The sequence below is a fragment of the Rhagoletis zephyria genome, unplaced genomic scaffold (assembly GCF_001687245.7).
Source record: "Rhagoletis zephyria isolate East Lansing unplaced genomic scaffold, Rhagoletis_zephyria_1.1 Rzeph_scaffold_03184, whole genome shotgun sequence".
NCBI lineage: Eukaryota > Metazoa > Arthropoda > Insecta > Diptera > Tephritidae > Rhagoletis > Rhagoletis zephyria.
In genome coordinates, this window is record NW_016160267.1 from 43,770 (window position 1) to 67,403 (window position 23,634).

Consider the following 23,634-nt stretch of genomic DNA (forward strand, 5'->3'; position numbering starts at 1 on the left):
AAAAATCAACGGTATTTTGCAGCCACGTGAAACTTGCACCATATTATACCAAATTAAATCGGCTACAAACCTGCATACCGAAAAATTTCCTAAAAATTCTGATTAAAAATTTAGAAATTTGTATGAAAATTTATTGAGTTTCCGCAAGTTTTGCGCAAATTTTTAAGCTTTGTTTTAGTTGATTTTTATTAGTGAATAAACTATATTTTTATAAAAAAAAAAATTTATTTCAAAAAGTCGGATAAAGTTGAAGACACGAATATCTGAGTAGTGTTTCAAATGGGTTGGCGGGGTACGATACATATGTATTAAATTTTAAATATTTTTTTTTGGAACAAAATGATTAAATTAAAGCAGTGTCGAGTTTTTATTAGCGCAAGGTGTAAAAAGCCAAATGTACTATAACTCATCTTTTCACTTGTAAATATTGAAGTGTACCTATATACATACATACATACATGCATATTTAGATATTGTTAAGAAACTCAATTGTTATTGTTTTTTTCTGTTTCTGTGTTCCCATTGCCACACGACATTAGTCATGCATACATACATACATATATGACACGAGGTGCATTGCTTGCGTGCCACATACGCTACCTTGAAGTACTATGTACGTATCGCACACCGTCTTCAAAAGAGACACAACTAAAAATTACACGTTCACTAGAAAATGCGAAAAAGCACATGCTAATCATATGGGCAAGGAAAGAAGGCTTTACCTAAGGTTTTGTCAACAAATTATAACAAAAATTGGCTCCAGCTTTTGCTGAAAGCTAAATGAAAGCTTCGTGTACATTTTAAGTGCATAATTTCAAAAATGCTAAATTTCGAGTTGTGTCACTTTTGAAGATCGTGTGCGATATGTGTGTATGTGATTCAGCTATGCATTTCCATTTTAATTGCATTTGCAGTACAGGTACATACATATGTACATACTGCTCATCCAGTCATGCTGTTGCCAACAACGCCACCACCAAAGCGCCGCCGAACACCACCACAATTTATGCCTAATTATGTATGTGAGAAATGTTGATTATACGCGAAAACAATCGGCACTGTGACAGTGAGCAAGCCGCAACCCTGCAGAAAAAAATTATTAAAGGATAAAAATAACCAAAGTGAAGTTAGCTTTTTTGCGGAATTTCTAAAGAATATATAACTTGTAGTTACAGGCTACAAAAAGCTAACTTGAAACTAGTTGAAAAGTAATGCAGACATAATCCGAAGATTATTTTCTTTAAATTGTTTCTATTTAAGTATCCTCATACAAATTTTACTTTGAATACACTTTCTTTCTGCACTTCACAAATACCTTTTTTTCGAATTGAAAATAAATAAAAGAAAGATCGAAATTTTATATTATCATTTTGAAGTTATGTCTGACGGAGTTCGAATATGGGACCACCTACAGCCGAATATGTCAACAAATATTAAATGTAATAAAATAAAGTAAATAAATAATTAAGTAAAAAAATATAAATATTTTTTTTCATATTGATATTTTTATGTCCAAAAGTAGTTAGTTACAAATTGGTTGTCATTAAATGCAGAGGTAACCACCCTTGACTATTTCGCGGCCATCGCCTTAGAAATTTAGTTTGCTTTCCTAAGTTTTCCTTAATTCCTTCCTAATCAACTACAAGTTAACTTATAGTTAGATACATTTCCCGCAGGGAAGCCAAGCCGGCAACTGCATATGCACGAGCATTTGAGCCACTATGGCTGCTACATATGTACGTATTTTTTTTTTGTTTTTCTCGTTTGCCTTGTTAATTCGAAAGAAATTCATTCATAAAAGTTACTTTGAAAATTTGCACTTTTTACATGGACACATATGTACATAAAAAGCTATGTGGATGCATTTCTCCATGCGCTATTTCCGTGCCGTTTTAATTGTTTTAGTTGTGCTAAATGTAATAAATATATATAGTATGTATGTATATATATTTTTAATGCATTCATACATGACAGATGTGTGGTAAGATATCCCCACATACAGCTAGCCGTCCGTCTTGGCTGACAGTAATGTGGGTACAACGGCGTGAATTAGTTTGATGTTGCTTCAAAAGAAGTCACCTCGAAAACAAAGCAGCGTAACATTTTTTCTTGTAATTTTTCTTACACGCGAAATTAAGTACATATATGGACATGCATACATACATATGTACATATGTACGTATGAGTGGTGTACACTTTTTGTCATTTTTATTGTTTTAAGTTTTTTTTTTTTACTTCGCTTTAAAGGCAGATTCATTCATGCATACATACATACATATGTACTATGTTTGTCCATAATTGAACTAAATTGGAACAAAGTATCCAGAAACAATCAAAGTAGAGCGCAGTACAAAAAAAAATAGTGAACCCGCATGGCGTTAAAACGGGCAATTTTGAATTGGAATACCCCAAAACTTGAAATCACGCTGTACCGATAAAAAAAGATCCCACTTCAAAAAATTTAATCTTTACCCATATATACAGCCCAAGGTCTTTATGCCACCTCTCATACTGGAAATTGGAAAGAACGGCGCAAATCTAATGACCTGCACAAAAAATTCCCGCTCGTATAATATACGTATATACTCATTCATTAATTTTTCATAAAACTTGTGTTTAAGTGGCATCCCTTCAACAGCATTATAATTGTTCCTACTAAAGATTTATTAAAACTCTATCGTTTGACACCCGTATTCTAATATTTCATGTAAATTGTATATAAGTTAATCAAATTCGACTTTTCAGACAGGCGGCAACCCTCGTAAAAAGTATTTTCAAGCTAAAAAATTCCTAAATTTCCCTCGCCTAGCATGGTCATGAGTATTTTGAAATAACTGATGAATTAAGTTGAATCTGATTTTTTAAACATGTGGCCACCCCCTTAACATACTTTAGAATTAAAGCCTTTTCAAACCCATTTCGACTGATATCCATATTTTAATTATTCACTTGGCCTTTAAATTAATTTTAATTTAACTTTTTAAACGGGTGGCAACCCTCTCCAAACACCTCAGAAATATTTATAGTGTTCAAACTAAAGATGCCATAACAATTTTTCGCTTTTCACCCGTATTTCAAATAATATTCGTATAAGTTAATTAAATTTTACTTTTTAAGCATATGGCAACTCTCTTCAAACGTGGTTTAAAGCTATAACCTTCTTCAATTACACTCGCCTGACATTGCGGTTCATATTTAAATTAACTGAAGATTTAAATTGAATTTGATTTTTTAAACGTGTGGCAACCCTCTAAATATAGTTCAGAAATAAAGCCTTGTCAAACGCATTTCGATTGATGCTAATTTTTTAATAATTTATTTAGCTTATTAAATACATAATTTGAATTTAACATTTTAAACAGGTGGCCTCTTTCTTAAACATCTTTAGTTTTCATACTGGTGGCAACCCTCTTCAAAATATTAACAAACTAGGTATTACCTTCTTAAAATCGTTTCATCTGGCGCACACATGGTGATACATATGTATGTATGTTTATTACCAAATTCCCTTAATTTAAAGTTAATTTAATATTCTAAACAGGTGGCACCCGCACCCCTCCTACAGTAAATTTAAGAAACAAAGCTTTTTAAACCCATTTCGATTGATACCCATTTTGTAATACTTGGTTTAAGTTCTTAAATAATTTCAACACATTTTTTTAAAACGTGGCAACTGTTTTCGAAAAAGTAAAACCACATTGCTCATCTATAAATGCCGTGTCCTTAATTTGACACCTCACTTTTGAAAATCGAACGAACGATGCAGATCTTATATCCTGGACAAAAAATGCCTTCGTGTATTATATATATAGAAAGGGAAACCGAAATTCCGTTTTTTTCTTTTGTGGTAATAAACTGGTATGCCGAACACTCGTATCTTTTTTCGCACAAAAAAACTGTATATAGGTATTACTGCGGGGAAAAAATCCGTTTTGCATTATCTTCATTTAAAAAGAAAAAAAAAAATACATTTTTACGTACAGTATCTATTCTTTGAAACAGTTTTTCAATAAATTAAAGGAATTCCTGGTAATTATTCCGTTAACTGATTTATTTTAAAGTATAGTTACATAAATCATTAGTTAAACTTAATTACAGAAAATTCCATGGAAACTTCTGTAATTATGTAATGTTGTAATGATTCAACTATACTTTAAAATAGAGAAGTTAACGGCCCTATATGACAAAATTATTCGTCTAAAAAGAGCGATATAAATCCGAACTTTTAACCTTGTACAAAAATGAGAAGAATTGAGCAAAGGTGCCTACGAATATTTTCAAGTTTGAAGTGTTAATAAATTAGTAAAAATATTCCAAAGTACTAGTAGTAGAACAGCTGATTTGATTTTTTCTAACTGTCAAAATTGTCTCTAAACTGTCAAATATTGTTAATTTTTTTGAAAATAATTCTCCATTGGGAAAATATATATTGAAAAATATATTTGCATGGGAATCTTCAAAAAAGCAATTAAAAACCAGCCTTTGGAACGTTGGAAACAAATTTACAAAGAAAGAAAGTCGCACCAATTTTAAATTTTGTTTATTAAAAATTTTGTTTATATATTTTACATCACCCACTATGATATTTAAAAAAATATACTATTTTTTGACACCTTAGTTACCAGAAGCAACAACAAAATACACGTTAATGTTGTTTTTGCTCTCATGCCTGTTCGATATGCCTTGGCACAGTCATATGAATTCAGGTTTACAGAGGTTTTCGAGGACGCTAAATTTTAAGCTGACTCAAAATAATCCTATGTCTAAATCTTAAGAACAATTTTTTATGTAAAAAATAATAATAAGAATGATTTGAATTTCAGTTTCTTACGTTTGTATTAAAGACCTGCAAATGTTGAACTATAAAACATAGCGACATGTGTCACATCATGCAAGTGCCAGTTCATATTATGTCGCCCATACATGTTTCACAATAACATATGAAGACACTGTCGAATAATTGAAATCAAATCATGCATCAAAACTATACATGTGTATTATTAATTACATTTTATATACGGGAAGAGATTTTGTAAAATTTTTAAGCGTATATTATAGTTAAATGCATTAAAGAATTGTCTAATTAAAAACCTGTATATATTTTCATCCAAGGCAGGATCAAACAGTATTAAAAATATGCTACAGAAGCACAACAGCTTAGCTAAGTAGCAACGACATGCTAAAACAGTATGTTTGGGATGGAATGCCATGGCACAACACCTTGTTTGAGTTGACATGACATTGCAATGCATCAAATTTTTGAAAAAGACATTTTTACGAAAGTGTTGAATTTCGCAGTTTGTAGTTTGTATTTAAAGTTCTAAAAAAAATAATATCGAATAGAATCATGTTCACATGTATCTTATACGAAATTGTTTGAAAAAAATTAATTTAAAAAATTCATCTTCGGAAAAACTTTCAATATCATTTGGGTACAAAATGGAGTCAAGAACAAAATTTCGCAAACGGTCGGATTCAAAATTTAGTTTTATAATTTGAAATATAATTATCTTGAAAGAAACATATATTTTTTATTCGTAAACCATGGTGAAAGTGACTTATACTACTCGATTTTTTTTTCGTATAGAAGAAAAATTATCAAAAATCAATGCAATTTTTTAGCAAACTACTAGAATTAAATGCGCTATAAAACTGCGTACTCAAAAAATTCCGGAAAATTTGATTGAATAGTTCACAGCAAAATTTCAAACCAAATTTTTAATGAAAACTAGGTATTTTTTATAACCATATATCGGTCATAATTCGGCGAGTAGATACTGTATATCGTCACCTGAGTGGAAGATCGACCTATCCTGGCAGCCAGTTCGAAAAGGCCCTATCTCAGAAAACTATTCAAGAACGCCCTACTTCAGAATTTGATTGAAAAACACCCTATCTCAGAATTTGGTTTAAAATATATATATATATATATATATGGCGCTCATTTAGGGCGTTTTTGAATCGAATTCGGAAATAGGGCGTTCTTGAAAACTTTTCTGAAATACGGCGTTTTCGAACTGGCTGCTGAGATAGGTCGATCTTCCACTCAGGTATCGATATAGAACTCACCTGTAGAATAAAAAAACCCCAATTTTACAAAGTTAAACTCGATCGTTTATGTTTGGACAAAAATATATCAAAAGTCAATACCTCTTGAAACTTGCACCTAATTACAAGAATTTAGTTGGCTTTTTTAATTTTTATTTGTAATTTCTCTACAAAGTTTGACAAGTGGATTTATACGGTGTTATGTATTATATAATTAACTAGACTTTAGCAACAAAATAGTCGAGACTTGATTAGTTTTAAGAGCTCCTTTGTCCGCTTTCAACGCCCTCTGCAAGTAGTCAACGGTGCTTGGCAACACCTCCTGACGTATGTATGTCTCGCCTCACCAGTTCATCAGCCTTGCTAGTTTCTTGCAGAGATCGAAAATAACCCCCTCCACTTATCTTTTATTGTGTTTCTCACGGACACAAACACAAATCTCACTAGCACAGAGTGTTAATCGCGTGCCAATGGATCTTTTTGTGCTTTCTGCTGTGGGTTTGGCTCTCTGGTTTCTTGCAATAGCACTGTGGTGTAGTAATCAAATAAGCTGTACAGCAGAAGGAGCTCAGGCATTCTCCGACCAATTTTGAGTAAATCAGCAATTAACTTAATGCTTTTATCACCGCTTAATTATCAGAATAAATACGCAATTGCTTTAAGAAGTATATCGGAAGTAAGCAAGCAATTAGCCTTAGTTTCAGATTGGTGGAAAGATACTTGAGCTATTTCTGAAAAGATTCGCTGACCGTGGGTGCAGCACAACGTCTAGGGCCTGGATCTTTTTGTGCTTTCTGCTGTGGGTTATTTATCAACTGCTTAAATTTAGAGGTTATGCACACTTTTAAAAATATCGGAACTTGAGTCAAACTTAAAGCAGTGGTAGCTTCAATTGTTATGCCCAGGAATACCATGAAAAGCAGGTCGAAAAATGCTACAGTAGAGTGGAGACGTGCCTCTCTGATAATGATGGAAGCAGAATTTTCTATTTTTCTCCAGCTACTAGTCTTCTCTAGTGACGTTTACTAGATTTGTAACGGTTGCATAAGCCCAATAAACTACATACCCAATTTAAGTGTTAGAATAACTGCACAACTAGCTTTTCAGACGTTCCGCGCTTTTCAGGCTTTCAGTTACACAATTCAGCTATTGATGAAAGCCTGAAAAGCGCCGAACGCCCGAAAAGCTTGTTGTGGAGTTGTACTCTAAAGGCGATACCTCTAAAAAAATATATTACTAGAATGAAATAATTTTTCCAGTTTCTTTAGTTGTTTTACTTTTTTCTTAAATGAGCATTTTTTTATAATATTGAATTAATTTTTTTTTTTCTATTTTCAGGACATTCGTGATCGTTGCGATCGTGAAGCTAGTGAAAAGCAATTTGGCACTGCTGAATCGGAGAAACCACAAAATCGGTGTTTAAACAGATACAGAGACGTAAATCCCTACGATCATTCGCGCATTATCATCCATAGAGGCAGTGTAGACTATATAAATGCTAATCTTGTTAAGGTAAGCAGGTCAAATGTGAGAAGATAGAGTACACATATTATTTTTTTTTTATATTTCTGCACAGCTCGAACGTGCCGAACGTAAATATATTCTAACACAAGGTCCGCTAGTCGACACCGTTGGCCACTTTTGGCTGATGGTATGGGAACAAAATACTAAAGCCATTCTTATGCTGAACAAATTGATGGAGAAAAAGCAGGTCAAATGTCATCACTATTGGCCGGATAGAAAGGGCCCTGAAAATGCATTAAGATTAAATGAAGTTAACTTGACTGTTGAATTTTTACGTTGTGAAGAATATCAGAACTTCTGCCGCAGATGGTTCAAGTAAGTTCAGTTAATTTCAGCTGTGTTGCACTTATTAAAAATTCTCAATTATTCTCATATTAGGCTAACAGATCTTGAATCGAAGACAAGCCGCGAGATATTACAATTCCACTATACAACATGGCCGGACTTTGGTATTCCCAGTTCACCAGTTGCGTTTTTACAATTTTTAAAACAGGTGCGCGACTCTGGTGCACTCGATGCGGATGTGGGGCCCGCAGTGGTACACTGTAGCGCTGGAATTGGGCGCTCTGGCACTTTTTGTTTAGTTGACTGCTGTCTAGTTTTGGTTGGTGATGAAAGTAGTTTCATAGTTGTGTTATAAGTTTAATAAGTTTTTTCTTTCGTGAATTATAGATTGAAAAGGAAGGCGAGAGCAAAGTTTCTGTACAGGATGTGCTCTATGAATTGCGCAGGTATCGCATGGGCCTAATACAGACTGCAGATCAATTATATTTCTCATATCAGGCAGTTATAGAGGGAATCAAATTGCTTAAGGATCCAGTAAGGAATTTCTCATATTTAACATTTATTTATGTACATATAAATACTCGTACACAAAATGTAATACCTTCATTTGTTTAAAGGAATTTCTGAATTACAAGGAGGAGCCAATCAATAGCAGTGACAATGAGCACCACGATCAGTATGGCACAATTGGTGGTGATGTGCCACCACCTCTGCCTCCACGTACACATTCCCTAGCACTGCCAATGGCCGGCTGCAGCGCTGCCGGTGCACTAACGTTGAATTTACATGGCAAACCATTACCAAAAATACCGGCAAGCGCAAGTTTCAACGACGAACTATACGCCATGACCGACAATGCACAACATGCCAGCAAGGATGCGTTGAATAATTTCATAAACAACGAAAAAACTGCTGAAAACATGTCAAACAGACCGCTACCACCACTACCGCCACAACCGCAACGCTCGCAATCCTCGCTTGAACGCGTACATGAATCAGACAGCGATGAAAATGAGTTCTACGAAGACGATAATAGTGACGATGACGATAGTGATGATGAAGGACTTTATAACTATGACAATTTGGACGATAAGAACGCCAACGCCGTTAATAAGCGGAGTATAAGTAGTGAACGTGGTAGCGGCAGTGATGGTGGCGGCGGCGGTGGTAATGAGTTGTCAACGGAAATTAAACAAAATGGCACTGATGGCTCCAATAGCAATCCGCTCGTGATCGGGTACGTTAACATATATGTATACACATATGTATTTGTAAATGTGTAAAATATTAAAATTTTGCATCGTTTGTTTCATATCGCTTATAGCAGTCCCGAAAATGAGTTAAAACGGCGGAAACGTGTCGAACGACAGGCCAACATCGAACAGAAAGTTAACGAGATCAAGCGAAAACAGCGCGAAACGGAGGAAAGCAAGCATGCGGCGAAGAAACGAAGGTCATTAATTACCTATATTGCGGCGGGTGTTGTTGTGGGTGTGATTTGTGTGTATGCATATTCGAAGCTAGCCTAAGGCCAAACAAGTTTAAACAAATAAGGAATGGTAAATACATATGTACGTTTGATCGACATTAAAAATGTCCCTATCCCTGCCCTTCACAGCATCAATTGATAGTTAACTTTTGTGTCGCGCGCACATGCACTTAAAGCGCTTCATATATATACATACATAAAAACATATATACATAATATATAGTACATATGTATACAATAACGCTCTCGCCAATAGCATTAGTAAGTAATGCGTTACATTTAATTCATTAGAACATCTAATTAGTAAATGAAGTGAAGCTAAAATCAAATACAGAGTAATAATTTTGCATGTAATTGAAAAGCATTTAACACGCAAGTGTATATGTATAAATTATGTAACTACAAATACAAATGTAGTTATGCAGTAGACGAGTAAGTTTTAAAATTTCGAACAATTTTTAAAAAGTTAACTAAACAAGCTAACGAAGTTTCCATACAAAAGTTGGGTATTTCCAGAGAGATTGGCAAATGCTTTTTGAGTCAATGCATATACAGTATAATTTTCCATACATATACAATTTTCGATCGACTTCAAAAGGGGTGGGACTATATTTTTGATTGTATTCGCAGCTCGCGCAGGAAAACACACCCCATGCATATGAAAAACACACATGCATGCATTGATTGTATATTTATAGCTATAGAGTACCACTTATAAGACTCATGCCAAGTTCTTTTTTTTATATTATTGCTATCTGACTCTAGATGCATACATATGAACAAACTTCTGAAATAAACTATTAACTATTTTAAGTTTAACTTTACTACGTTGCGTCAAATACTATGCATACAATAATTTAATTAAAATCGTGTAGTAAATATAAATTATTTCTTTTTTTTTGCACTAAAATCCAAATGTAGCGCTCAATTATTAAACGACTGTCACAACTCAAAAAGCATGATTATTGAGATAATGATACAAAATAAATGATTATATCATGGTTCATTTTGTTGTAACATCTTCATGCCAAAATCTTTTGTAGTTTCTGCGTGAAAGGAGAGAGTTTCTGCAACTCAATTTAAAACTTAGCGCGCCTCTCCTGCAAAAAACGTGCATTTTGCGTTGTGACAGCCTTTTCGGAAATGACAAAATGTACATATTTACTAACAATCCTTTATCAAGCGCGGCTTCACTTGCTCAGATCGCCTCATTCGGAGAACTACATTATGATTGAAAAGTGAAATAGATATATATGTATTTCAAACGAAACCTAAACGATAGGAAAATACAAAACAAAATTAGTGGCAGAATGCAAATGATTGAACTGTAATAGACTGAGAATGTAAGAGAAAAGGAAATCGAAAATAATCTAAAACCAACGACTTCTTTGTGAACATTTACAAATCATGGCAAGTAAAATAAATTATATATTATATCTGCATTCAAAAGATAAAGTAAAGAACTGCGTTTTCCATACTTCTGATAAAATCATATTTTGTAACTTCAGAATAGCACACACAAATAAAACATCAGAGTGTTAACAGATGTGGATATTTAAATCAAAAATTGCTATAATTTTAGCCTTAGTCGCTGGCCCAGAAAAAAGTTTTAAAATTTCCTTGGATTTTCACTGTTTGTTTTGAATTAATATTATTTAATTCCGGAAGTTGCTATTGCATCTTTGTTCCGTTTCATACAGTCCGGTTGCGGTGAAAAGCAAAAGCAAGTAAACAGAAACCTAATTTTTCAAATTTTTCGGATGCTGAAATTTGCAGTTCGCACAAATACTACCGGGTTCACAGGGGTACAGTCGCGCAGTGAACAATACTTTTAGTGTAATTAGTAATTTTCAAGCAAAAAACAAAAGTGACTTCAATTCTTATATAAAAATTTAAGATTATCGTTAATTTCTTCATGATCCAGTGATCGGATTTAAACCAAATTAGTATGGGCCCACCTGTGAGTTAGCACCTCACCTCAAGAAGTATTGAAATCGGTTAACGTGGTCCAAAGTTATGCGGTAACATACATAAAAAAAATAAAATATTCCGACGAATTGATAACCTTCTCCTTTTTGTGAAGTCGGTTAAAAATTAGCTTAATTCATGTAGTAAAAACGCAAAAAAAATCTCATTGACTTATAACCAGGGCTCGGATTTCGATAACCTAAAAACTACAAAAAATTACCTTCAATAAATTTAAAAATGCTTTAGACAATCCTTTAACATTACCTAAAACTGAAAAATTTAGTCGGCTGCAATGCAACCTCAGTTGCTATAAAGTTGAAGATAATATAATTTTTTTAGTACCAGCAACTTAGACTTGAGTGCAAATAAGCTGAAGAAACAGTTGAAAAAGAAATAAATTATTTCAATAAAAATATCCGCGGCAACCATAAAAATGCAGTTGCCATTCAGCCGCTGGAACCACAATTAAAGTTCGGTTGCCATCCCTAATCGGCCTATAAATTTTAGGAATTTTTAGGGGAAAAATGTCTAGAGAAGCTTTCATTTAAAGTTACTTACATATTTTATTAATATCCCTCGCTTCAATTTAATTTGAACGTATTTTTGAATAGGGTTCGCACCATATACAGCTATAATACGCGGTTGCTTTTCCTTGAAGGTCATCAGATCTGAAATGTCTGAAAGAACGTTTTTAGCGGGAAATGGGGATCTAAAATCTGATGAAATGAAAAACCGACACCATGCGGTACGTCTTTTCATGCAGAAACGGCTGGACGGGTTTAGATGAAGTTAGGCATACGGATCGCTTATAACTCTGACTACCGTTTACCTGTTTACGGGCGTTTAACGCCTTGCGGGTTCACTAGTGTCATGTTAGCATATGGAAGATAAAAAATTTCAAAACGGACCCCAGTAAATGCACCATGTGATAAATTTTGCAGGGCTTACATTCATAAAAAGAGTGGCAAGTCTCAACATATGTATGTCACTTATTCTCAGTCAGACCATTTTCGTGAATATTCCACCAAAAAACGCAAGGATTTGTACTACAGGAGCTATAAAAAGTAGTATTTTTTTGTTTGCTTCCTCAAGAAAATGAGTGTACGAAAATGTGATCACTGAGTCCAAGCTGCTACGAAATATAAGCTACTCTTTATGCACACTTTTCCCGCCAAGTCCGGATATTAGAAAGAGCTAAAAAGATAAAAAGTAAAAAAAAAATTATGAAATCCTACGAATGGAACTTCTATATAACTAGGAAACGCCTCCGAAGCTTCAGAAAAAAGATTGCATTGCATCGAAATCCAAGCTCTGCTGATCAGCTTGAATCGTTTCCACGACAGCTGGGTCTCCGTAATCAGAACTAACCAAATATATGTAGTATCTAGCCATGTGCAGTCCCTCTACCACCATTCCGCAAAATTTCTTGGTTAAATAGCTCGAAAAGTCTAATTTTTAGGTCAAATACGTTCATTGTCCTTCTATTTCAGAAAACTATAATTATTTTTTGTTGATGAGCATTGGAAAGCTAATCTTTAGAAAAGGCTGTCACTAGCGTATTATATGGATTGCTGCACGGCTAAAAAAAATTTTTGTTCTTTTCATTTCATCGACATCTTTGGCGACTTTTGAATCTGTGGATTTACCTGTACGGACTGCAAAACAAACGCCTTCCTCGCTCTCTCAATTTACTTGGGCATCCAGAGCGCGACTTTTACCCAGTACGCTTAAACTACGTGTTAAATAATTACAAAATTCCTGACAGGGAAGTCTAAAAAAATCTAAAAACTGGCATTAAGCAAAAAATGGTTGCCATTTCGTACAGTGTAATCAAATACATTGGTGCGTATTCGTAGTCAAAATAAAGTCGACACTAAAGTTAGATAGTTTTTGGCATAATTTTCAATGCAATATATGTCAAACAAGCTGCAAGTTGCTTTAGAATCGACTTTACTTCGGCTATGATTAATCACAGATAACACAATTTACATACATATGCACTTGTTTTGTTGAAGTTGGACATTTTAAGGTACAATTTATTTATTGATTGATTACTAACATAATATACATAAGTGTGTTAGCACAGTTTACCGACTAAAATATTTTTTATTAAGTTATACTTACTTATACTTATATACTAACATAAATCAAGTAAGCTGATTCCAATACAATAATTAAATTAATATACAAAAAATAATTTCTCTTGTCTTATCCCACAGCCGCTTTCAAATCTCTTAACTTCTAGCGGGTTAACTAATAGTCACCGATACTTATAGCATTTTTTCCATAGCATCAGGGTCTGATCTTCAAATTATTCATAAAAGAAGCTTTATCTTTGGATGTTTACCCCAAAAGTAAAATAAAATAGGTTCCAAAACCGGAAGAATAAGTAACAAGTTCTTAAAAATTATGACGTTTTTATTTTTTGTTGTTTTATTATATTCCACTATCGTGAAGAAGTGAAAGTATTAAATAATTTCGATTTTCTTTTTTATAAGCTGGAGTTATTTAAGAGATGATTTTCATCATATCCAAGCGCTTTTTTTAGACATTCGTTCGTAGCATCAAAAAACGAAAACAATTTAATTATTTTAATTAACATAATTCTATGAAAACATTTCATGTTTTTCTTTTGCTGATATATTCAAACTATATAATTTTAATTTTATATTCTGATACTAAGAAAACAAAAGTCTTTTAGAAGTCAGCTCCCGAAACCTCTTCCGCTCTTTGTAGATCAGTGTTATTGATGTTGTCTCCTAAATCTCTTATTCCTTTTAGAAATGTGAAACCAATTTAGTCCGCGTGTGAGATGATAATCTCGCGTTATTTTGATATGCGATATGTGTATAAATATTTCGACAATCAAAGGAATTATAACATTTTTATAAAACTTTTGAAAATATATACACCCAACGACAATGGCATACCATACCGGTCGCATAGGTTAGATTGATAATAAGTTTGTATAACTGACGATGTATGGGATCCTTAGTAGCTTTATGTTTTTACGGAGCTAAGTTTTTCATATTTTAGTAGGTATGTACCTATACACACATAGTCGTTTAAAGTACAAACCGCGTATCGTCGTTCTGCAAAGGCGCGTAATTGATCGATTGTTATCGATTTATAAAACTAGCCTGAAAGGGGATTGCTTTATAAAAGAGATAAAAGTTTTAAATTAAAGAGAGAAATGTTTTAAATAAAAGAGAGTTCATACTGTACAATTTTGGCAACCCACGTAAACGGTTTTGCATTATCTTGATACGTGGTTTTGTAGTACTTAAACCCAGGGACGGAAAATAATCATTATTTTTTAAGTTTTATCCAAAAAAATCAACAAGTTGTAATCGTCGTAAAACTATTTTATTTATACCCACGTATTTGTTTTCGTACGTCCCACAGTAATTTACAGTGATTTTTATTTTTCGAGTTTAACCAATAAAGATTTAAAAATAATAATTAATATTTGAGTTTTAATTTTTCGCTCAAAAGTAATTATTATTTGATTTTTATTATTTCGCTCAAAGATAATAATTATTATTGAGTTTTATTTCTTTCACTTATAAAATAATGATCATTCAAAAAAATCAAAACCGATACCAGCGCGATTTCCGCCGTATCCTTTTCAGAGCGAGCGACACCATAATAAAGGAATAAGCCTCGAAATTTTCAGGTCAAAATTTCAGTAAGTTGCGTCTGTATAGCCTTTTCAATTTTATGAATAATCATTATTTTTAAGTGGAAAAATAAAACTCAATAATAATTATTATCTCTGAGCGAAAAAATAAAAATCATAAAATAATCATTATTTGTGATCGAAAAAATAAAAATAAAATAATAATTATTTCCGCTGAGCAAAAAAATAAAAATCAATAATAATTATTATTTTAGAGCGAAAAAAATAAAACTCATAAAATAATGATTAAATGCTGATTTAAATTATTTTACTCATAATGACTACCGTCCCTGCTTAAAACGATGATAAGAGTACGCCCTGCATATAAGAAAGCGAATTCCTTCTAAAAACGATGGCAGTTTTTAGTCCACGCGACTCGAACAGAAAGGAGTAAAGTCTAATGAAACTAATAATGTTTAATTTCTAATTTAACTTATTTATATATGTACATACATATGTAAGTGAAACGCCTAGTGCTTTGTCAAGCCGTACTGAGATGTTTACAGATACAATTTTTAAATGATCTTTAGTATTTTTCATAATTGATGTTTTCCCCACAATTAACTAGTTTATACGGTGAAACCTGAAACGTCAATGAGTCGATTTGACTTGAATCGAGTATTGAGATGTAAAGTAGTTTTTTAAGTTTCATTCTTGCCGGCATATTTGAACAAAATTTTGGATTTTGTTAATCTTTCGATTGCTCCAAAAAAACGAAAAATAAGTTTCAAGTACATTGAAGGAATGAAGGACCTCTCCAAAATCTCGATTTCTTTTTCTGTTAACTATTACTAACTTATTGACTAAAACCACTTTTTGAGCTCGCCTTTATGGACCTTAGTAACTTTCTAAAATATACATATGTATGCAACTATTCATATCAATATATTTAATGTTTTATATACATTTGGTATACTTATGCAATCACTAAGAGTTTTTTTTAATGAAAATTAATGTAATTTATCGATTATATCCACAGATTTGGTCGCAAAAAACACTAACTTTCGATTGAACGAGTTACGAAAATAACGCAATAGTTCGCAAAATATTTCATAAAAATTTTGATTGTTCAGTAGACAACTTACAAGCAAACAAAAAACAGCTCTTTGCAAGGCAATTTCTCAAAAAAAAAAAAAATAAAACAATTTGCCAGAACCTAGGAGTCTGCTTTTTACATTTTTCGGAAACACATTTATTTATTTTAATAAATAGTTACTGGCATTAGGGTGGTACGTTAGGGTGATAAGAACTGAGATCTGGTGGGTAAGTACTATAACGGGGTACTTGAGGTCAATGAATTTCCATCAAACAGAATTACCTCCACGAGACTAGAAGATTGATTTATCGTACTTTAAGATCCTACTGTAAATGGCGAAGATAGAACAAAAAATGTAAAAAGGCGACTGTTACGTTCAAACAAAAAAAACATGTAGTTTTTATGCAAAAAACAAAGCCGACTTCAATTCTCATATACAAATTTAGTAGTACCGTTAAATTCTTCATGATCAGATTATCGGATTAAAACCAAATTAGTATGGGACCACCCTTGGGGCACCAACTTTCCGAAAAAAAAAATAATTATTGAAATCAGGCCTCGTGGTCAAAACTTATGCGGTAACACTTTAAAAAAAATTATTCCAACGAATTGTTAATTGTTTTTTTTTTTTTTTCGAAATCACCTTGCAAAAATACTTTGGGCCACTATAGGCATTGCAAGGTATACAGTAAATATTTACACAAACATATTTATATATTTGGCTTGGGGAGGTTTTGAACTAAAGAGCAAAAGAGCTAGCTCTTTTAAGTGAACTAGTTCATTAAAGTGAACTACAATTTTCTATGGCAACACTCCAATAAAAATGGAAATGTACATAATTTTAACACATTTCGCATCTTTCAGGTAATAATAAAAAAGATTAAATTTAAATGTTACTTGTTGTCGTAGTTGTTTTTTCAAATTTATGGCTTTTTATTATAAAATCACATAACGCGGTTTGCAAGTGGACTACTCATATATACATAAATATACATTCCGTTGCAAAATTATAAATCTAGGAAAACATCGTTGTAACAAATGTAAAAAAAAAAACTAATTTATGCACGTTCTTGCCTCTTCCATCACCAAATTTAAAAGAAGACGACGAAAACTATAAATGCCTTTTTGCAAAACCCCTCAATCCGAGGATAAACTTTAATGGTTAGTATGCCCCACACATTCTCGACTGGGTTAAGATCAGAAGAACACGCTGAAAAAGGGTTCGAATTTTGTTGCTTTCTAAACCACGCCGTCGGTCCGAGCAACACCTAATATTAGAAAATGTTTATTCTAACAGCAGTCGCCCTTCGCCTGGCAATGGCAAACCGTCGAGTGTATTTCTGCTTTGAAAACGCGTATCATAAAACTATTTGCCATTCGGAGGCGGCTTAAAATTGTGTGTCCCTCCATTTGGGTAACAACATAAAGACGCACACCACAACTTGAAGGAGAAGTTCGGTCAAACACTTAGCAGAAGTATAAGCGCCAAATGTTTATTTATTTTAACCAACATTTTGTCTTCTTTATCGTATTGTAAATCGCAGCTAAACTATTCCGCCCTTCACATTAAGCCATTTTTGAACTGAAACCTGATAACTTAAGCTTCCATTTCGGCTCATCCATCTGCGATGTCATTTGGTACCCGACTAGGAAGTGCTTGCAGAGCATTGTGTTATGCTCCTTAACGGCGAGTATCTGCGCCTCGTCGTGCAGGTGGTGTTGGGGCGACATCAGAAGGCATCCAGTCGCGCTCCGAAGTGTCGTGTTCTTGCTAGTCTGCAGCTTTTTTTGTCTTTGTCCCAAGTGCTGCTGGCCAGCGACTTGCGGACCTTGTTGCGGGCTCTGTACTCGGTTGACAATTGCGGTTGTATGGTCCGAGCAGGAGAGCAGACTGTCTAAGGTAACTCCAAGGATTTTTGGGTTATTCACCGTCGGAATCGGTTCGCCATCGACGTGAATGCCCAGCTGCATTCTGACCGCCTTCGTCCAGGTGGTGGTTAAGGTTGCAGAGGAATTTGTAGGCGAAAAAATCCCTCAAATAGACTGCTGACAGTACCTCAAAACAAAATAATCAAATGTGGAATATATGTGACCCGCGGTAAAATCGAAGCTTAAAAACTGAATATCTGGATGGGCGGAATAGGCATTGAATATTTAGTCTCGGGCCCATCCCTAGTATGGGGAACTTTCACACACCGGACAAATGTTATGCACATCGGGGTGAAGTGCGGATATGTCGGTAGAAGTTCTATAAGTCTGTTAAAGTATCCAGACGCAATGAAACAACAAAAACTAAAGAATTCCGTTATGGAAACAAATGATGTTCTTCTGTTGCTGTATTAAAGAGCACCCATATTAATTTTTCTTTAATATCTATAATGTGCAGACATCGGTCTGTTACAATTTTATTATGTGTATAGATAGTAGTTCTAGTTTCCTACTTGAGCATGGAGTGGGTGTCATTTATACCCGAACCAAATTCCAGTACTCTATAGCAAATATTTTCGTAGATATACGGTGTTAAAAATGCAGTATGTATGTATAGGTGGCGCCACGCCCACTTTTACAATAAGACTTTCTTACGGGAAATATTTTAAGTTAGACTTATAGCAATACATCGGTGAAAACTGCACTCAATTCCATGCATTCGTTTTTTGGGCGATGCGGGTACAAACATACAGTCAGACAAAAATTCAAAAAAAAATTGTTGATTTTGCTTTTTTGGATGTGGTGACTTGCCTACCACTTTTGGCTCCCTAAATGATCGGCTGTGTGGTTGTTGTGCTAGTAAGGACACTGCTAAATTCAAAAACCATTTCCTAAATATGGAAATTGGCGCATTGGTTTTTACGCAAAAAATAATTGTTGATCAGTACACGAAATTAACTTTTACCATTTTTGTCAAAAGTTATGAGATTGCATGCTCAAACAAAAAATGAATTGTGCATCTTGCTCAAAATTTCACAGTCGTCCATTAACACTCGACATACATACATACTCCATTGAATATATTTTCATACTTGCTTAATTACAAAATTAAAAATACTAATAACTAACATAAAGTGACAGTTCGTTTTTAGATTCTTTCAATACTTGGAAATTCGTACATACTTTGAAAAAAATTCACCCAATCAATGAGTTGTAGTATTGCAACGAAACTTCTTTTCAGTTATCTAACTATATACTTATTTATAAAAATTATTATGTAAAGGGTCGCACTATGGGACTACAGTGGCCAAAAGTGGTAAAAACGGATTAGCAAATTCTGGAAAAGTAATTACGCAGATGCATAGCAAAATATCCAGCTAACCCAAACCAAAAAGAATTTTGGATAAAAACCATGACACGAGCTTAAAGTATGAGCAATGCGAAAAAATAAATTTGTAAGAAAAAATTTTGACTTTTTTTTATAAAAAGCCAATCTGATTTATGAGCAGTTTTTGAATATATCTGTGGTCAAACATTGCTTTAAATTTTTATAAATCTTTTGAAATGTATTAAATAGTTTACTTTGAAATTCTATATAATTTTGTGAGTGTAAAAATTTTCGAGTGCTTACTTTAAAAAGGGATATTTAAAACGCACCAAGGAAGCGAGCTAAATTATACTTAGGACAAGTAAACATTAAATGTGCGTGTCATATCTCAAATAGTTCCAGCTGCGAGGAACTGCGAGTTCAGCATCTATTCTTCCTTTTATAGACCCGCCTCCTGTAAAATTTATTGCATTTTTATTGTAGAGCTGAAAGGAAAGACTCTGATATGTACATAAAATAATGAATAATATGCAATATAAAGTGGAGATCGCCAATCTATTAACCACAATCAAAATTCAGCCAAAAATGGAAGCTTCTCCGGACGAGATCCCTTTTCGATAGCAAGAGTTCTGCTTGCCTTAGCTTTATTTTTTATTTTTATTTGTGCCTGTTTTTCTAGAATTACTGGACGATAATGTAAACCGGTATTGACGATCTTTCAGATTTAAGATTTTCTTTTTAAAACCAGCATATGCTCTAAATTTCATCAAAATCGGACAACATTTACTATTTCCGCCCACAAGAGCTGTGGGCGTGGTAGCGCGTTGAATTTTACCATTTTCCACATTTCTTCATTCCTAAGTTCCGAACAGCGCATATACAAAATTTTAGCAAATTTCTAGTACGGTTACTACTTTTGGCCGCAGCTTATATGGGGACGTCCCACTGTGCGTCGTCTCAAGCTTCCCTAGTGACTGTGTGTTTGTGTGCATAAATAAATACATAATTGCAAATACATACGTACATACATTTATACATACATATGAACAAGGAAACAAAATATTAAAGCAATATCAACTTAAGAATCGTGCGCCGACCGAATTTTTTTCGAAGCGGTGCACAAATTACATAATTGTTCTAAAATAGGGAAGCATTTCAAAATAGAATTAGAATACTCGATCAAAAACCTGTTGAGGTTGTAAATCACAAATAAAAAATGCATACAAATAATAAAAATATAGTTGAAGTAATATACATACATACATACATACACAGTACATATGTGAATAGAGCGCTTTTTTTTAATAAAAAAAAATGGCAAAGTGGACAACAAAGCTATGTGCAAAGTAAATAGAAGGCGTTCAAAAAATATACCTATATATATGTGTGTATATAAACATAATGACTAACGAGGAGTAATGTGAAAATTGAAAATACAGATGGAAAAGGGGAAATAGAGTGGATATATTTATGGCCACATAATTAGAGACACTACTTATAAGTTTTGACCATTTATATTTTCTTTATTTATTTTTTATTTATTTTTTATAAAAATTTAGTTTATAATGCAACGAAAACTATGTAACTCAAAGTCGCAAACCTTGTAGAAGATTTATAAAAAAATTGCCAATTTTCAAAAAATGCTCATCTAAATTTCAAACCTTTTAATCAGAATTTCAAAAAAAAAAAAATCCTATATGCAGTTAATACTCCACTCAATTTTAGTACAACGTTGTTCAAGTCTCAAGCGTTGATTTTCAAGATTTTTTTGGTGGACGGTGTTACGCACTTACTTCCATACAAAGTATGTTCGAAAACTTGTTTATATGGGAGAAATTAAGCAACATCGGCCGCAAAAATTATTCTGAAAAGTCAACGCGAATTCTTAGCCGATTGAAACTAGCACAACATTGTACTAAAATTACTCTAAAACTGCATACCCGAATTTTTTCTAGAAATTTTTATTTTAAATTTGACAATTTTTTATGAATCTTGTGCAAAGATTTGAAATTTTAAATTTGGTTTTCGTTGCAGAAAAGCTAAAATGTACTTTTGTAAAAAAAAAACATGTATTGAAAATACATAAAGAGAAAATGTGCGTCTAATTATGTGGTCACCACTGTACATACTCCTAGTTTTTGATTACAGCACATACATAAATACATATATTAATTTATATAGGAAAAACAATTTATTTTTATATGTACCACAAAATAAAAACCAAACAAAAAAATTACTTCAAAAAGCGAGAAATGAAGATAACGGAAGTATATACATACATACATACATATGTACATGCATTGCATGTAAGAGGAATACATATACATATGTATGCATGCATAAATAAAACTATAGCTGCAGAAATAATTCAATACATAACATTTACACAATAATATACATAACTACTTTTAAATATGTATATGAAACCCCTTAATAATAAAACACCTAAAAACATGATATGTATGTTTTAGCTACTAAAAATTATAGTAAACAGACGTATAATAAAAATAAAGATAATTTAAGAAATAATTATAAAAAGAACTGCATTGAAATTTTTATTCAACCAACCCCCCCTTTCACAACTGGCATGTAGTACATATTTTTTTTTGCAATGTAAATACATAGAAATCTCATAATTTTGTGTTTTTTATTAAAAAAGAAAATGTCCTTATTTGTTTTGTATATGTTTTTTTTTTGTTTTTTTCAGACGAATGAAGAAATATTGATGATGATGATGATGAGGCATGAATGGAATTGATGTATGGATGTTGCGTAAATGGATAATTAATTATGAAGATGGTCGAGTGAAGTAATTTGAATGTCTGAAATGAGAAAACTAACAAGCGACAACGAAACAGCCGACATAACGCATTAATTTCTAAAAAAAACAAGAACATTATCTAACACTTAAACACTCCCCACACAAATAGTATATATGTATGTATTATGTTACACATCTCTACATATAGACTTCTCACAGCCAATGAAAATACTCGAACAAATGCTTAAAAAATGTTATTTTACTACATACAATATACATAGTAGACACTTTATTCTACTAATTGGTGTTTCTTTCCAATAATATTTCCTAAGTTAATTAAAAACCTTCTTCTACCACACAAAATAACATAAATGCCTTAATTACTTATTATATTGTATTTAGTATTTGCTTTGAGATAATGTAACCAATACATTCATTATTTGATTATTTTGAAATATCCCTAAAATGAATTTGGATTTAAATCGTATGGAACCTAATTTTATCATCTGTTTTGCGCTTGCACATTCGGTTTAATTATTTAACTTTTGTCTTTAACTTAAAAACTGCACTTAGTTTTAATTTACATTTAAAATTGTACAAAGATCCTACGGACAAACGTAAAACCAACAACAAACACAATAATAAATAAAACTGGCACATTTCCGTTTCAGCTCATTCTATTTCATATACATTACGTTTAAGTTCTCTGTTGCTTTTGCCATTTGCTTTGCAAAAAAAAAAATAGAAACTTAACCAATTGTAAAAATTATATTTTTTGCGTATAGGCAGTATATTGCACTGCGTGGCCACAGAGGCAATGGGCCACAATACTGCTGAACACACCTTCACGGCCAAAACGAAGAAAAATTCAGGGCGTTGCTTTGGTCCAGAATCGATTCGGCAGAAAAGGTCTGGAAACCGCATCTATAGAAAGTGTTTTCGACACCAGTAAACATAGCCAAAATCAACTCATTAGGTGCTGTAGGCGTGAAATTTTCAACAAAATTTTGGAAAGAGTGTCTCGAGCTCTTCTTTTTTATGAGTCTTTAGATCTAGTTATCAGAAAAAGCTGAGGTAATGTCTTACTTATGTATGGAATTTTGCCAATTTCTCATATGGGGCAAACTTGAAGTACGATTTTAAAAATATATTTTCCACTATAACCAAAATCAAAGCGAAAATTTGTAATCGGAGTAGCCACAAATCGATTTTCTCAGGATTTACTTAAAAGTTGTGGTCCATTAGATTCATGACTTAGTTCATTAGATTCATGACTCAGTTGCCAGGCAAATAAAGCGTACTACAATTTGGTGGGACGCAATTACGATCCTCGGTCCGAGCGATTAAAATTTTATTTTTTAGTTTTATTTAATTTATATTTTTCATTTTACTTTCTTTTATATTTTATTTCATATTGTATATTATTTGGTGGGACAGAATTTGGATCCTCGGTCCGAGCGATTGCAAAAATTTTTTTTAAATTTTTATACCCGAGCGCACTTGTGCACAAGGGTATATTAAGTATACATTTGTCTATATCTATCTCGATTCGTTTTGGCTGTTACAAACAACCGTTATGTGAACAAAA

The 23,634-nt window shown here is 32.9% G+C and overlaps 1 protein-coding gene across 5 annotated transcripts in view; it reads left to right on the forward strand.

Moving 5' to 3' along the window:
• Window positions 1-22,173, forward strand: part of Ptp61F (Protein tyrosine phosphatase 61F) — a 47,907-nt gene extending 25,734 nt beyond the window's left edge. Inside the window, exons 2-8 of one of the 5 annotated variants that reach the window (XM_017623429.1) lie at window positions 7,387-7,560; window positions 7,625-7,887; window positions 7,951-8,176; window positions 8,245-8,391; window positions 8,475-9,094; window positions 9,182-9,428; window positions 21,993-22,173. In XM_017623429.1, the coding sequence (XP_017478918.1) occupies window positions 7,387-7,560; window positions 7,625-7,887; window positions 7,951-8,176; window positions 8,245-8,391; window positions 8,475-9,094; window positions 9,182-9,386 (1,635 nt within the window). In that variant the 3' untranslated portion in view covers window positions 9,387-9,428; window positions 21,993-22,173. Of the gene's footprint in view, window positions 1-7,386; window positions 7,561-7,624; window positions 7,888-7,950; window positions 8,177-8,244; window positions 8,392-8,474; window positions 9,095-9,181; window positions 11,406-21,992 lie in introns of those variants that run through there. The other 4 variants (XM_017623430.1, XM_017623432.1, XM_017623431.1 and 1 more) reach the window with 4 other exon arrangements.
• The last annotated feature ends 1,461 nt before the right edge of the window (window positions 22,174-23,634 follow it).